The 17,139-nt window shown below is 42.6% G+C and overlaps 2 protein-coding genes across 4 annotated transcripts in view; both read left to right on the top strand.

Moving 5' to 3' along the window:
• INCA1 (inhibitor of CDK, cyclin A1 interacting protein 1) overlaps window positions 1-2,488 on the top strand; it is a 66,809-nt gene extending 64,321 nt beyond the window's left edge. Inside the window, exons 6-7 of the mRNA XM_075206276.1 lie at window positions 628-811; window positions 1,286-2,488. Coding sequence (XP_075062377.1) covers window positions 628-811; window positions 1,286-1,384 — 283 coding nt within the window. The 3' untranslated portion in view covers window positions 1,385-2,488. The remainder of the gene's footprint in view (window positions 1-627; window positions 812-1,285) is intronic.
• A 92-nt stretch (window positions 2,489-2,580) lies between these two features.
• CAMTA2 (calmodulin binding transcription activator 2) overlaps window positions 2,581-17,139 on the top strand; it is a 76,010-nt gene continuing 61,451 nt past the window's right edge. For all 3 annotated transcript variants that reach the window (XM_075206192.1, XM_075206190.1, XM_075206191.1), the window contains exon 1: window positions 2,581-3,198. The gene's annotated coding sequence lies outside the window, so the exon portion shown is untranslated. The remainder of the gene's footprint in view (window positions 3,199-17,139) is intronic.

Raw genomic sequence — 17,139 nt, 5'->3', positions numbered from 1 at the left:
AAAGTACAGTTACCATGACACAGCTGCAGACCATCATATAGAGACCATGACACAGCTGCAGGGCATCATACAGAGACCATGACACAGCTGCAGGCCATCATACAGAGACCATGACACAGCTGCAGGCCATCATACAGAGACCATGACACAGCTGCAGGCCATCGTACAGAGACCATGACACAGCTGCAGGGCATCATACAGAGACCATGACACAGCTACAGATCATCATACAGAGACCATGACACAGCTACAGATCATCATACAGAGACCATGACACAGCTACAGACCATCATACATAGACCATGACACAGCTACAGACCATCATACAGAGACCATGACACAGCTACAGACCATCAAACAGAGACCATGACACAGCTACAGGCCATCATACAGAGACCATGACACAGCTACAGGCCATCATACATAGACCATGACACAGCTGCAGGCCATCATACAGAGACCATGACACAGCTGCAGACCATCATACAGAGACCATGACACAGCTGCAGACCATCATACAGAGACCATGACACAGCTGCAGACCATCATACAGAGAGCAGGACCCAGGCACACTTTGCCTACAGTAATGTCCACTACCTTAGAGCCACATTTTGCTTTCTCTCACAGGTTGAAGTCTATGAAGTGGGGAGGGTATGATATCTCCAAGGTTGGGGTTAAAGAAAAGGTACAAACAGATGTGAGCAGCATTCACCATGAGGACGATTTGCCCGATTTCCTGGATATTGCAGCTGGCTATAGTGAGGAGGAGAACACCGTCTACAGCATCTCACCACAGCAGGGCCCTGTGGGGGTAAGTGTTACCACAGGAGCTTCTGAAGGCTGCCCAGACTTCTCTGAGGTCTCCAGCATCCAGTAACAATCTGTATGGGAGGTGTGGATAATATAACATAGATGGTACCACCAAGACAACCGGCTCCTATTGGTGTACACCCAGCATTTGTAGTACCTACAAATATTGTTTTAATTTCTAGATTCTGCCGCTACCTGGCTCCAGGGATTTATACAGCCCAGCTCTATTACATTTTGGGTTTCTGGTTTTAGATTATTGTGTGTTTTCTAGGTCTGATTAATGTGGTACTGGGTGGGATTAATAATTTCACGCACTCTTATCACACTCTGTGACAGTGCAGATAAGAGATAATAATTAATTATAAGTGTTTATCTCAGACTTTAACTGCTGCCTGTCTCTGTGCACTATATCTGTGGTATATAATGAGAGTTATTCCAGATATTACACCTAACAGACTGCCCTTGTCACTCGCAGGTGGTGTTTCCGTGGATGACCCCCCAGGATGATGTTCCCTCATGTTACTTAGACAGCAGCATGGAGGAGCAGACGGTGGCCGGGGACTACATGGAATAACTGAGGACTCTATCAATGTTTAATGTGACCCTGTGGTGTTATTATAAACCAGCGTCATTATCAGAGGAAACACACTGTGCAGATCTTTTCATCTCCTGCGTTATATTGTAATATAATCCGTCCCCCACTCCCTCCCAGTAATCTCACCATGTTATATCCTACCGGGGGGTGGTACTGCACCCACAACTAGTGCACAATGTTATATGACCCCAGGTGGTACCTACTCTGGGTATTTACCACATTCTACACCCCCTAGGGTAGTTTTACTATGTTATATTAGCTATGTTACATGTTATACTCCCAGGGAATTTTAGTCATGTTATACCCCTAGGGTAGATTATCTATGTTATACCCCTAGGGTAGTTTTACCATGTTATATTAGCTATGTTACATCCCCCAGGGTATTTTAGTCATGTTATACCCCTAGGGTAGATTATCTGTTATACTCCCATGGTATTTTAGTTATGTTATACCCCTAGGGTGGATTATCTATGTTATACCCCCAGGGTATTTTAGTCATGTTATACCATTAGGATATTTTAGTCATGTTATACCCCTAGGGCAGATTATCTACTTTATACCCCTAGTTGTATATTACCCATGCTGTGCTCCCTGGGGTAGTGTTCCACCCCCTGGGTAGTCTTGTGTTTCACCCCCGGGGTAGTCCTGTGTCACACCCCCGGGGTAGTCTTGTGTTCCACCCCCGGGGTAGTCTTGTGTCCCACCCCCGGGGTAGTCTTGTGTTCCACCCTCGGGGTAGTCCTGTGTCCCACCCCCGGGGTAGTCTTGTGTTCCACCCTCGGGGTAGTCCTGTGTCCCACCCCCGGGGTAGTCTTGTGTTCCACCCTCGGGGTAGTCCTGTGTTCCACCCCCTGGGTAGTCTTGTGATCCACCCTGGGGTAGTTCTGTGTTCCACCCCCTGGGTAGTCTTGTGATCCACCCCCGGGGTAGTCCTGTGTTCCACCCCCTGGGTAGTCCTATGTTCCACCCCCGGGGTAGTCTTGTGTTCCACCCTCGGGGTAGTCCTGTGTTCCACCCCCGGGGTAGTCTTGTGATCCACCCCCGGGGTAGTCCTGTGTTCCACCCCCTGGGTAGTCTTGTGATCCACCCTGGGGTAGTTCTGTGTTCCACCCCCGGGGTAGTCCTGTGTCACACCCCCCGACCCCCGGGGTAGTCCTGTCTCCCACCCTGGGGTAGTCCTGTGTTCCACCCCCTGGGTAGTCTTGTGATCCACCCCCGGGGTAGTTCTGTGATCCACCCCCGGGGTAGTTCTGTGTTCCACCCCCGGGGTAGTTCTGTGTTCCACCCCGGGGTAGTCTTGGGTTCCACCCCCGGGGTAGTCTTGGGTTCCACCCCCTGGGTAGTCTTGTGTTCCACCCCCTGGGTAGTCTTGTGATCCACCCCCGGGGTAGTGCTGTGTTCCACCCCCTGGGTAGTCTTGTGTTCCACACCCTGGGTAGTCTTGTGTTCCACCCCCTGGGTAGTCTTGTGATCCACCCTGGGGTAGTGCTGTGTTACCACCCCTGGGGTAGTCTGCCTGTGCTGTGCCCTGTGTAGTACTGCAGGGATCCCATGCCTCACTGTCGCCCTCTAGTGTCAGGGGTGGAGGATGACACCCGCCAGCCTCTTGTCACAACCAATGTGAGAGCCCGCAGTGTCCGGCCCGGGTGGTCGCTGCTCTCCCGGGTGTACCTGTCCCGGCCTCTTCCGGGTGTCCTGTGCGCGATGACGTCACCAGCCCCTCCCGCAGTGTGCGCGTGACGTGCCGGGAGGGGGGCTCGGTGATAAGATGGCGGCTGGAGGGTCCCGGGGAGGTGAGTGGGGGAGCCGGGGGCATGTGTGTATGTGTCACTGTGTCACTGTACCTGCCCTGTGTGTGTGTGTGTGGTCTTATCTAATATATATATATATATGCTGAATGTCCATCTCTTATCACATATATATATATATTTATATCTATCACTATATACTGTATGTCTGCACCTCTCATCACTCTATGCGTGTCACTCCACCTTCTCTATATATAGCTGTATATCCATCTCATTTATATATATTATATTATTGTTTATCTATACCTCTAATTCACTGTGTATATGTCTGACACTTCCCTATATATAGCTGTATATCCATCTATCTATATGCTGTATATCCATCTCCTATCTGATGTAGCTATCACTATATGTATATCTATATACTGTATATCTATACCCCCATCCCTGTGCTGTGTCTATTTATGTATCCCTACATCCAATGCACACAGGACCAGAGAACATTGGTTACATCTCATGTATACCGAATTCAATCCTGTACAATTAGGCTATACCTGGACCATGTGTATTTATGGAATCACCATTGGTTGATATATCCTATAAAGAGACTTGTTCACTGTAAATATTTGACATGTCATATATTTCAGCTGTGTATATATAATGTGTGTGTAATGTAATATATAACAATCTACAGTGCAGCGTGTGTCTGTGATCAGCACATGTTCGTTGTGGCATAATACTGATCGTCTGCCCACAGCAGATATATAATGTCAGTGTGTGGGTAAATAACACAGAGCCTTATGGTATTTAGAATAGGTGTATGGGCCTGGGACACAAACATTTTGTCTTTGTTATTGTTCCTCAGATTCCGGTTAACAGACACAAAGTAAAGAACATACAAATAAAATATCACAGGTTATTGCATGTTCTGCGACACATGCTCTTTATTTTCAGCTGTATGTCCTAGCCGTGTAGATAGAAAGGCGTTGTATGTCCTAGAAGTGACCGTGTTTACACGACTGCCTTTTGTATATACAGAATGCTTTGCATACACGTCCTACTATCAGTAATCAGACATGAATGGAGCATTCTTACAAGTCTTTACTGCCCTGTTGAACATTATTGACTTAACAAAAACGTAACATTGGTTAGCTCAAATTACCAGTAGGAATATTCTGCATTTACAAAGACCTGAGACCCAAACCCCTTTTTAAAAAAAAAAAAAAAAGTCCATTCAATTATTTCTCAGCCCCCCTTAATATAAGGATAATAGGGGTCAGATTCTCAGGATACTTGGTGTTTGAGAGACACTCAATCCCCGAATCCCCCCCCCCCCTCTCCAGACGTGACTTCAATGGCTAATCTGACACCATTAACAGGAGAGTTTTGAAACTTGACGCTTAAAGTACATGGGGTCTTGTCATGTGGGTAGCAATGACCAATCGATGCTCCTGACACACAACAAACCATAATGTTTTGGAATGTGAAGTTTAGCCTTGTGATGGATTGGTCCCGGCCAGCAGGTGTGTCAGGTATAGGACCCTTTATGATTCCTGGGAAGGGGTTAATACCATGTGTGTTTGGCTGGATATTTGTAATTGCAAGGGAATCTGTGTATGGTTGCACATATGAAATAATCCTTCATCTATCAGAGGTGTAAGGTGGGCAAGGTGAGAGCACGCTATATCATGTGATAATATACACAACGTTCACATTGCATATGTAGAATAAGCATACTCCTGGCTTACAGTATTGCATCTTGGCTGATATAATTTTTTAAAGGCTTCATTTTATCTTTATTGTGAATCAAGCATTTGCTAATAATTATGTCGGTGCAATGTAACGATAACCCGTGCTTGTTTACCTGCCAATTGCCGTTATAAAATGTGCTCCCAAAGCTGTGTTTTGGTTGCCTAAAGGTGTATTAATCCCTGTAACGGAGAGTGTCATGAGAGTTGTAGCAGAACACAAGAGCATCGGTGTGCTGCCTGATTAATGGACGGTTTATTTTACTGAAATATTGCTTCGTTGTATCGTATGCTTATAATTCCTGGTGAGTTATTTACTTATAAATACAGTTGTTTACAGGAAAAAGTATCATTGCTCACAGCCAGTTATCAGTTATCTCTTTCTGCATAAAGCCACTGCCACTCTGGTGAGCCTATGGGAATGGTCAGGTTCTGTGATGGGGGTTAGGAGTGGGCAGAGTTAGGACTCTTGCCCCTACAAATCCTTAACCGTATGCTTGGTCCTCGTTTTGAACAGCAGTAGAAGTGGGTTCATTTACTAGTCTCAACGTTTTCCCATAGAACTCCGTTGTAATATTCCAAGCATTGATAATTGAAGACACCACCGGCGATGTTGAAATTGGGGGGAAAGGGAAGAATGCTCGTCAACAAGCTTGTGTACAAGTTCATTCGCTTGCATGATTTTTTTTTTTTTTTAACTATCCCCATTAAAGAGTATTTAACAGGATTTAAGACAGCAAAATTAACACCTAATTTCAATGTTTGTGTGTACAAATCCCAAGGAAAGGTGGTCACTTAGCAGACAGTAAATAAAATGGAAATATACCATAATTAGGACATTCTAGGGGAGGAACAGGGCAGAAGGGAGGGTGTTATGTATTTAATCTTGCAGCATATTTAGTACCTTGGTCCTGTCTGTATACACCAAAAATCAATCAGAATTGATTCCTGACTTTCACTATTATCTCATCACTTTTTTTTTTCTCCAAATGTGAGGCTATCAGTATGTGCTTTATGGCTCCATGTTAGCTGGTCAAAACTAGTCAGATAATTTGCAGGACACTCCACTGCCACAGAGCATGAACTTGGATTTATCTCTGTTCTGTGTGCGCAATGAACTATCCTAATACAAGTATTTGTATTAATAATAGCTTTTGCTGTTATCAGGCCTGTTTTCTCCTTCAAAATCATATGAACGATTGCAAAACATTATGAAATCCTGAAGATATCTGTGACTAGATAACTTGTTATATACATTTATTGCACTTTGTGGCACAATGTTTTTCATTGCAAATGTATTGAGTTTTGTATTGGAAATGTACTGATGCCAGGTTAGAGGAAATTTGTTTCTGCAGAGAAGGTTAATCCCATGCTAATTAAGCCTTTTTGCATTTGTGAGTGACCAACACCAACTTTTCAAAAAGATAGATGAATTACATGAAAAATGCAACCAGCAAGTAATTTAGAAAATCACAGATAGATGTTGTGACAGGATGGACAGCCTATGCCACCCTCTCTGTTATTGCTGGCATCGGCTGGGCTTAATGTGCCACCGTTCCCTTTCTTTATCCCAAATGCGCCCTCTAACCGCAGTAGGAGGGGCTTAAGCTGCTGCTACCACTGGACTCCTTACCGGCATCCAGAACCACATTCCTTCTGGGTAACTGTTGCTACTAGTTTGCTCCGTTGCTGGTGCACCTGGGCTGGTACCCCCTGACCTCTTCTCCTATAGATCAGGGTTGCTGTGGATGGATTCCTCCTGGCCTATCACACTGGCCAGAGCTACTGGGTAACGGGCAGAGCGGTGATACCGGAAAGCTGGGTCCAAAATTTAAGGCAGCCGGGAATGTAGACTGTCCTGAGGCTCTGTAGGTCACAGGAATTTCAGCATGGAAGAAGTTGTCAAGCAGGTCTTTGAAGCAAGTGATGTTTATTAGCTTAACTGCCCTGAAGGACAGTTAAAACTGGTTTAAGGTACCAGTGTTCAAGAGGTCAGAAGAAACAAGAATGATGCATTTCTGTACAAACCAGTGCTGTTTTATACAGTTTTGGACACAGCCTCGCAGGGAGTAAGCCAGTCTGATTTATTTTTAGTATCCGGATGCAATGTGTTTCCCTAAACTTGGATTTAAATGCGATTTATACTTAACAAAATTTGCAGTAATCTGTGATATCATAAATCACATTGCTCAGAGATTTCCTTTCACTTTAACCAGGATACAGGTAACGGCTCCATGCTGGGCCTTCAGGCCAGAGCAGGCATTTGACACTTCACATAAAAAGACTTAATTAGCATTTCCTGCTATCCGCAAAACAGACTCCCTCCCCACATATGCCTAATTGGAGCTTTCATCTAGCAAAGTTACAAAACTCCAAACAAGACATTTCCATACCAAAATACACACAATATCAAAAATAAGTACATTTGCAATTATATATAACAAGCGCCCTGCCCTTATAAATAACTTATGGTATAAATTTATTGTAAGTGATCCAGTCACAGATGTGAATTTTGTTGAATCCAAGAGTAGAGAATATATTACATCCTGATGCTAAATATCTGATGTAATATCTCAGACTTTGTGGTGCCAGCTAGGAAGGTGTCTGGTAAACTGTTAGAAAGCTGAAGAGATCAGAACTACTCACTACTGTTTGGACATATGTAAGAGACAGATATAGATCTCCAGACTGAAGATGTATTCTAACCACAAAATTGCGATGGTATACCCAGTCTGCCGTAAAAGTACTTGTGCACACAAAGATTATTAAATTGATTTATTAAAACAATATATAAACCACATAAATTGGTCACATAAAATTGGTATTAAAATTTAAACCACATGTTACCATGTAAACTTGCATCAGTGCCACATGGGACAAATCTCAGTAGGTGCACCTACAAAAACAGTCCAAATATGTTTTTGTATTATTCACGTATTGTGCAATCCAGCTAGTTCCAGCCACATGCTCCTGTACTGAATATATAATCGCAAAAAGGGGTCTCCACCAAGCAAGATATTCTCACATAGCATAAGTCGCTGCAGTATGAAACTGTAGTTGTTGTTTCAGAGGAGAAAAACTACAACACTGTATAGCGGATCTCATATAATTCTGTATAGATGAAGGTATAAAGTCTCTTACCAGATCCCTGGCGATGTAGTAAAAAGAGACCAATACTTGCAAATAATTGTGGATCCTATGGTTGAGTATTTTCCTCATTCTTAATCCAGAGAGCCAGAGCTCCGTAGTGTGCTCTCACTGCTCTACGCTGATCGCAGTGGAAAGCGCTTGCTCTCAGCGTGCAGCCGACGTCACTGTGGTGCGCACCAGTGGAACCTCCGTTGCGATTTCTTTGTAAAAGGAGCATGAAGTTGTTTTGGTAAAAATCCTGAGTCAGACAGAGTTGCAGCTTGGAGTTTAAGAGTTTTCCAAAGATGAAATGGCGCTTGCTGTAAGTCCAGCCTTAGCTGAAGGGTTTTTAGCTACTACCGATAACACGGACAGTTGGGCGCAACGGAGGTTCCACTGGTGCGCACCACAGTGACGTCGGCTGCACGCTGAGAGCAAGCGCTTTCCACTGCGATCAGCGTAGAACAGTGAGAGCACACTACGGAGCTCTGGCTCTCTGGATTAAGAACGAGGAAAATACTCAACCATAGGATCCACAATTATTTGCAAGTATTGGTCTCTTTTTACTACATCGCCAGGGATCTGGTAAGAGACTTTATACCTTCATCTATACAGGATTATATGAGATCCGCTATACAGTGTTGTAGTTTTTCTCCTCTGAAACAACAACTACAGTTTCATACTGCAGTGACTTATGCTAAGTGAGAATATCTTGATTTGTGGAGACCCCTTTTTGCGATTATATATTCAGTACAGGAGCATGTGGCTGGAACTAGCTGGATTGCACAATACGTGAATAATACAAAAACATATTTGGACTATTTTTGTAGGTGCACCTACTTTGAGATTTGTCCCATGTGGCACTGATGCAAGTTTACATGGTAACATGTGGTTTAAATTTTAATACCAATTTTATGTGACCAATTTATGTGGTTTATATATTGTTTTAATAAATCAATTTAATAATCTTTGTGTGCACAAGTACTTTTACGGCAGACTGGGTATACCATCGCAATTTTGTGGTTGTTTATATATACTTTTTTGGGGTGCAGATCCCCAGCATTGGTACCTATTCTGAGCAGTCTATTTTAGTACCGGATAAGATTTACATTTATTGAAGATGTATTCTGTCTAACAAGGAAATGTGGGATAGTCTGTTATATGTTATATTGAGAAGACCATGGTGCAGGACATAGGAGCAACATGTTATTTATGAACCTTTAAATTGGATAAGGAAGGGTGTTATACAAGTGAAGGACAACTTCATCAGTACGTTACTCAATATTAGAATTTAACCCATTTCATGTAAACATCCAAGCTATAGCTCTTTAGGAGTTATGAGCCAGTGCATTCAGCGTTTTTATATTATCACTTATTGTTTTCTCACAAGCACTTTTAATATTTCAATATTTTTTATCCATTATTTTAACTTACTCAATAAAAATTATATTTTATTTTCATTTTTGGATGTCCTTCTAGCAAGTTTGATACCTTTCATTGAGAATTTATGGGAGTCTTTGTGCACCAATTTTGAAATTAATTTCTAGTCTCTCTCTATACATCCATATACAAGTTTTTTTTTGGCTGCACCCCTTACACAATCTATCAGAGGAATCTTAGAAAGATGTGAGAGCAAGTGCGACAGAACAAGACTTTCTTCTTTAGAGATAAGAACTATAGTCAGGGCCTTGAGATGGAATGTATCCCGTCACAAGTGGTCAGATAACTGTCCTTAAGGGAGGCGCCTACCCCCTCCATAGCAAAGACTCACCAATATTTTTTTTAATTTAAAATGGGAATGGTGGTTTTCTATTTTTAATCCACACAAGAGCAGATCACCAGCAGACATGAGCTGCCAGGGGAATTGCTGGTTTTGGAATCAGTCTTGTGCCCACTTGGGGCTTACAGTCTAAATTCTGTAGCACACAGACTAGGGTCAATTTGTTAGCAGCCAATTAACCTACCAGTATGATTTTGGAGTGTGGGAGGAAACCTGAGCACCCGGAGGAAACCCACGCAAACATGGGGAGAACATACAAACTCCACACATGGCCATGGTCGGGAAATGAACTCATGACCCCAGCTCTGTGAGGCAGAAGTGCTAACCACTACGCCACCGTGCTGCCCCATAATACATGTTGGCATGCCAACCAAATATGACCAGAATCTCCAGTATAAAATAGAATAGTTTTATAGATATAAGACATGGTAAGGTGCAAGGTAGCACTTCAATTTTTCCAGAAGGCATTTTGATTATTTAGCCACATTCTTGAAAATTCCTGCCCAGACTTTTGTTGGTAATTCTTCTGAAAGTCATATTTCCCATTTAGTCAACTGTTTGGCCTTTGAGGCTGGTGACATCATCATCATAATCATTATTTATATAGAGCCACAATTTCTGCAGCACTGTACAGAGAACACTCTCACATCAGTCCCTGCCCCATTGGAGCGTACAGTCGAAATTACGTAACACACACGCGTGCATGTTTTTGGAGTATGGGAGAAAACCCACGCAACACGGGAAGAACATACAAACTCCACACAGCTAAGGCCATGGTCGGGAATTGAACTCGTGACCCCAGTGCAGTGAGGCAGAAGTATTAACCACTGAGCCACTGGACAAGCAAAATAGTTAAGCTGAAATGAAAACATGATCAGCAGGATTTTGGCATAGGATTGTCATCAGGTGGGGACAGTCTCCTTAGTGTCTTGGCTTTCAGGAAAAGAACTATCTGGGCATATCTGAAGTCTTCAGATTGTGGTAACTAAGGATTCAGGGGGTAAATTATTAAGCATCGAATTTGGACGATTTCTGCCAACTCTCACTGCCACAATCACCGATAATTGGCAATTTTACGAATCTGATGCTTAATACATTTATCCTCTGATGTTGTAGTGTAATGATTTTAAGTTAAACATACCTACATCTGTGTGAAATCGCTGGGAAAGACCATAATTGAACAGAAGAATCCAGAGAGTTCTCGTAGAAAAACCAGGGTTCCAAAAGAAAAGTAAAGTACTCCTACGTTGGTGATATGGTGAGATATGCCAATGCCCCAATTGAGCAATTTTTTTCCATTCTTCCTAGTGACTGATTAGTTTTTTTCTCCCGTACATATTCCATGCCCGAGCTATGGAAATGCAGAAGATCTGGCAGTTTACATGAGATTGGGACGGCGTGAGACAAATATAGTACATGCAGAAAACTGTTAATTCGAAGGTGTTTGGTCGACCATGCCAAAAGATGGGATATTTAGTCCAGAGCTGAAGGATTTTCCGTAGCCTGTCAAACATAAGTAGATAATTGGAAACTTACAAATCATTCAGAGACAATGTTAAAAGATCTTCAAGGTATTTTAAACAGCAACATCGCAACAAGAATTTGACGTTCACCTCAAATAATCTAACTACATGATGAGGCAGAGACCAGCTTTTATTCCTTTGATATCCAGATGTAGTCTCACCTTCTGGACAAAAGTTTCTAGACACAGCGCACAAAGGAGGGGGGAAGGGAGAGAACCCTGTCGGAAGAAACTCAGATATAGGACAAAGATGGCCATAACTGCATGCAGTAGCAAGGCTGGATATCCAAATAGTCTTACAGCCAGCACTCGAACAGAAGCATTCCGTGAACCGTCCGAGCCAGGAGCTTTGAAAGAAAAGAGACCTTTGAATAATCTTGGTTTTTTTCATTTGTCACCTCTTCAGACAGCAAAGAAATTAATTTCTCAGATAAAAGTGATATGATTGTAAAAGTGAAGTTATAGCAAACAATGGAGTTTTAACCAGGTCAGTCTTGAAGCCGACATATAATTTACTATAATAGTCTTGGAATTGGTGCGAAATAACGGAGAGTGTTTAGACTAGAGCACTATGGTGCAAGTGGAGCGCTTGAATATGTGAAGTTTGAGGGTTTCGTTTCTTGACTAATGCAGTGTCTGACTTATTGTTATTTTTTTTATATAAAATAATCTTTTTGTTCATCTCATAGCTTTTTCTGCATTATCATTCAAATTATCTGTTAATTTACCTCTGGCTTTCTAGTTGTTATCTGTCTTCTCTGACTTCCGGACCTGTGCTGAATCAGAAAGGAGGAGGACAGACATGACTGGGGGTGGTGTGGACTGCAAAATAGGAGTCAGGAAAAAGGCAACAAACAAAAGGAGTAAAACTAGACTGAGACAGGATGGACCTCCTATGCCGTCCTGTTGTGGTGCTGGGGACCGGCTGGGCTTGCCTTGCGACCTTCCCCTTCCTTTATCCCAATTGCACCTCTCTACACGCAGTAGGAGAGGCTCTGCTGCCACCACTAGGCTCCTTCACTGACTCCTAGAACCGCTTCCTTGTCGGTAACTCTTGTTGCTATAATACCCCTTCTGCTGGGCACCTGGCTGGTATACCTGACCTCTTGCCTTCAGATCAGGGTTGCTGGCCTCTCAAACTGGCCTCTCAAGCAGGCAGAGTGTTGGTACTGGAGTGTTGGGTCCCAACCTCGGAAAAGCCAGAAAACGGATTAGTTTGGTCTAATCTGTAGGACACAGGAATTAGAGCAGGTAAATAGGTGTCCAAGCAGGATCTTGAAGCAGTGATGTTTTATTAGCTCATGTAGGCCCTATAAGGACAGTTACGCACTAGTTAGTGGAACTAGTGGTCTTCAGAAGCTCAGATACAATAATACATTACATGGTCAGACAGGGCTCTTTTTATACAGTTTCTAACACACATGTTGGCATGGGGTAACCCAGCCCCCTGATCCTCGCTGGCACCACAAAGTCTGAGATATTACATCCGATGTTTACCCTCAGGATGTAATATTCTCTAGATTTGGAAATAACGCAATTTTAAACTTAACAAAATTTACATCAATCTGTGATTTCCCAAATCACTTGCTGTTCCGTTATTCAAACAGGTTCTAAGACACAGGATGAAAAATTACACAGGGTTGAAAGACAACGACCCCCTGCTGTACATTTAGACTAAAAAGATATGTTGGTAACGCTGAGATGAAAAGACTTAATTAGCATGGGAGTTCCTTTCTTACAAAAACCAGCTTCCTCCAAGATGGCATATTACCTCATAAATCAATACATGAACAAAATGAAAATAAATACATTCGCACTTCGAGTACCCTGCCCTTTCTGGCGCTGTGCATCGGTTACTAACCTGCGCCACAGCGCCCATACATTAAATATTTAAATGAATAAATATGCCCTTTAATACATTTTAAATCCCTTAGTGCTGAGGTTTAACCCATTCTGCACAGCAACATCAGGTATTTACTCAGTTGATGCTGCATCAGTCATCTTGACTATGTGGGAGGTGAGTTGGGCCCGGCCACATAGAGAAACAAAAAAAAAAAAGAGATAGAAAAACATCTGAATGCCAGAACCAGAATGAGCTGTAAGACACCTAATGATGAGATTAAAATGGATGATAATAAAACGTGGGGGGAGAAACAAATGTACCCTGACAGCTCTGTAAACAACCAAGAGTCTGTTCAAATAAAGGTAGGGTGGGGTTAGCTAGTCATATAAAGCATCGCTGAACCAGAGAAAGGAGCAATAGAATGGCCTCCCACAGAACAGAGATGAGTTGCGCTCTCAAGCTTTTGTTTACTTCTGACGGGATATCTATTCAAAGAGGAGTATTGCATTACAGTATATCAGTAATTCAGCATGGTACACTGCCTTATGATTCTCAAAACTCTGCCTAGGGTCGCACTGTAGCAACAAATACGGGATCTAAATTCCTGAAAGAACATAAGCTTTATCGTAGAATTAAAAATATATACAGCAGAAATGATATTATATTTTACAGTGGCAACTCGCAAATACAGGTTCACGAAAAACTCGTTACACGAGACAAGTGCATCAGGCACAGATATCATGATGCATGACGCACTTTACTCAACAATAGACATTGTAAACCAAAACTAGGCATTATTCATGCCTAGTTTACACCTAGGGCAGAGTATTGTCTCAAGTCTTTTCCCACCACAAGACACGGCTTTTGGCTTTAGAAGGTCTGCACTTTACTCCATAATTTCAGTAATAATAAAAAAGCCTTTTGCATCCCACTCATATCCCCCCACTTGGTCTGAAATCCCCTCACACACCCCCAGCTCCCCACTTGGTGAAAATGATTCACTCAGAGAAGGAGAAATAGAAGTTTCTTTTACCTTATAAGATCCAACTTAGGCCTAAATTTACCCCTAGACATAGGGGTAAATTTATCAAGCTGCGAGTTTCCGTCGGGTTTGAAATGTGGAGATGTTGCCTATAGCAACCAATTAGAGTCTAGTTATCATTTATATCGTACATTCTACAAAGTGATAGCTAGAATCTGGTTGGTTGCTATAGGCAACATCTCCCCATTTCAAACCCGACGGAAACTAGCAGCTTGACAAATTTACTACTAATTGTTTGGAAAGCGGAAATATAAAATATTGTAGCTTCAGGAACCAAGGACGGAAAGCCAAAAAAAAATAGAAAAGAAAAGCCTGGTAAATTTGCAATACCCAAAAGGAGGGAAAGCAAAGGGATTTCCTTCAATCCTATTAATCAGGATACCCGCTCCACATCCAGCCAGAGATGTCAAGACTACTGTGACAGTAGCATTCTGAGGACTCTGCAAGAGGGATGCACGGTACAACTGTGTTCAGTTCTCAGGTTCACGCAACTGTGCTCCAGGCCTCTCCAGTGAAGCAAAGGGCTTCGGAGAAGGAGTATTAAGAATCGATAAGCCAACAAGTTCCATTACTGAATCTGAGTCCAGCGAGAGGTCAGGGATGTTACTGCACAGTCTTCTTTGTCAGAAGAGCAAACTGAACTTACCGTTCTAAATATGAGATTCCTAATCTCATTCATTGGGTACAAATATTAAAAATGTAATTAATATCATCTGTAGAAAATCTTTTAGAGGAGAACTCCTTTTTTGTCCCCACAAATTTTCAGGATTCAGTACTATCCATCCAGATTACCAAAACATATCTGAGAATAGCAGCACCGGGGGGGCAAGCTGAATCATTTTCACTTTACCAACTTTCTTCTTCACAAGTAATAGTGGTGATTGCGGCTTTGTTTCGTTATTCACATCAGTCCCTGCACCAGTGACGCCGACAATCTAAACTCTCTACCACGCAAATATATTGGCCTTGAGTCGAAGCAAAAAAAAAAAAGGAGTAACATTGCACTCAGGCAAAGCCATGTTGCATTGGAGGGGGAGGTAAATTTAAAATGTGGGGACAGATTTATCGGTGGGGTTTTTCATTTAAATTTCAGTGTAAAAATTAAGCTATCAAGCATTTGTGTGCTGCATGAAAAAGTAGCCAGTATTTAATTTATGTGGAAAATAATAAACTGATATGCACCCATTGTATTGTAACATGGTTTTGCATTGCTTTCCTGAATGACTCAGGCCCATTGTGTGTATTTGGGCATTGAGAGTAAAACAGAGCACTTGTATGAAACCCACACAAACTCCTCACAGATACTGCCTTGGTCAGAATGGAATGCACTAGAGTCAATTTTCATCCATGGCCAAATAACGATAACAGTTGTGAGAAAGTACAGCATTCACAGGAATCGGACACTGAACCATGCTGAACCATTTAATTGTTTATTAGCGTTGTCAGGATGGTAAACAGCTCCAGCAATGGTACAGCAGTCATCCAGAAACAGTAACACAAAAATCCCCACCACCTACATCTGGCTAGACATAACTTCCCTGTCTGCAAGCCGGCCACTTACTGGCATCGGTGGTCCCACCCAAACATACAGACAGTGCCTTTATCCTCCACCCCAGCACTACAACAAATCACAGCAAAGCAAACCGATTACACCCATGCAGGACACCTGTGTGTGTGTATGTGCTAAAAGAGGAATCTAGTGGAAACTTAACCCTGTCTGCAGCCTCCTGCTGCAGACTAACTGTGTTCCTACCTGTTCCCTTACAGGGAGCTGTGACAAATATCCCTCTTTGCCACATACCCCTGGCCTCTATATGAGGCCAGTCCCAGTGCTATTCTCACTCTCTCTCTTCCTCTGTGCCCCTTTACCCCCTCTCTTTTCTTCCCCATGGACATTATTGCCACCGTGGGGACTTTATCTGAGGACGTATTAGTATGGAACAGCATGAAAGAGATTCAGTGCCTGCAAGGTGCTAATTTCTTCAATCTGGGACATGTATGCTGCATACTGGGAGACTGACTGATACATACACTGGGACATCATACACTGGAAGACTGGCTGATACATGTGTGATATACGTGTATTATAGGAGATATCTACATGTAGTTTACATGTGGAGCATATAGTTATATATTTGTAATCATGGGAATTGTAAAGGAGTCTGATAAAACACACATGCTGAAAGTACTTATACACATTTATAAACCAGGAAAATAATTCAGTGCAAAGTAAACTTGGTGATGTATTGCATCATCCATGCTAAGCTGGGTTATATTGCATATACATTTAGTGAAGATTAATATTAATGAGAATACATAATTTCTTAATTGAAGCTTCACATCTATGTGTAACCTTCCCTGATATAACTTGTCCCTGTGGTGTGTTATGTGTTTCAGTGTATAATACCGTATAAATGTACATCTCTGTGGAAGGAACGTCTTCAGTGGTGATAGGTTTCAACCTTTTAAAATGCAGGATTTTGCCTACAGGGCTCCAGTATGGCAAAGCTTTGTAGTAATTAGTAGTGTTCTCTCCAGCACCTATTTCCAGGGTGCTCTTCTACATTTACCCCCTAGTCTGTTTGGGGAAAAAGAATAAAAGGGTGATACTGGTAGGCAGTTTATCATGGTTTCTTTCTCACCGTCAGTAACCGACTGCGTAAAAGTTGTAGGAGAATTCAGCTGTCACCACTAGGCTTCTTCAACGGCGTCTAGGACCGCTTACTTCTGGGTAGCTGGTATAGCTGCTGCAGCACCTCTTGGCTTTGGGCTGGCTGTTGCCTCCTGACCGCTTACTATGGATCAGGACGGCTGGGTAGTGGGCAGAGCATTGACACAGAGACCCTGGGTTCAACATAGGACAGCTGGGGAACGGATTAGAGTGTAAGCTCTTATCTGTTGGTCACAGGATACAGCAGGCAA

Source organism: Mixophyes fleayi, chromosome 4 (genome assembly GCF_038048845.1).
Source record: "Mixophyes fleayi isolate aMixFle1 chromosome 4, aMixFle1.hap1, whole genome shotgun sequence".
In the NCBI taxonomy this organism is placed as follows: Eukaryota; Metazoa; Chordata; class Amphibia; order Anura; family Limnodynastidae; genus Mixophyes; species Mixophyes fleayi.
Note: the sequence above shows the minus strand (reverse complement) of the source record. Positions and strands in the feature narration are given on the sequence as shown.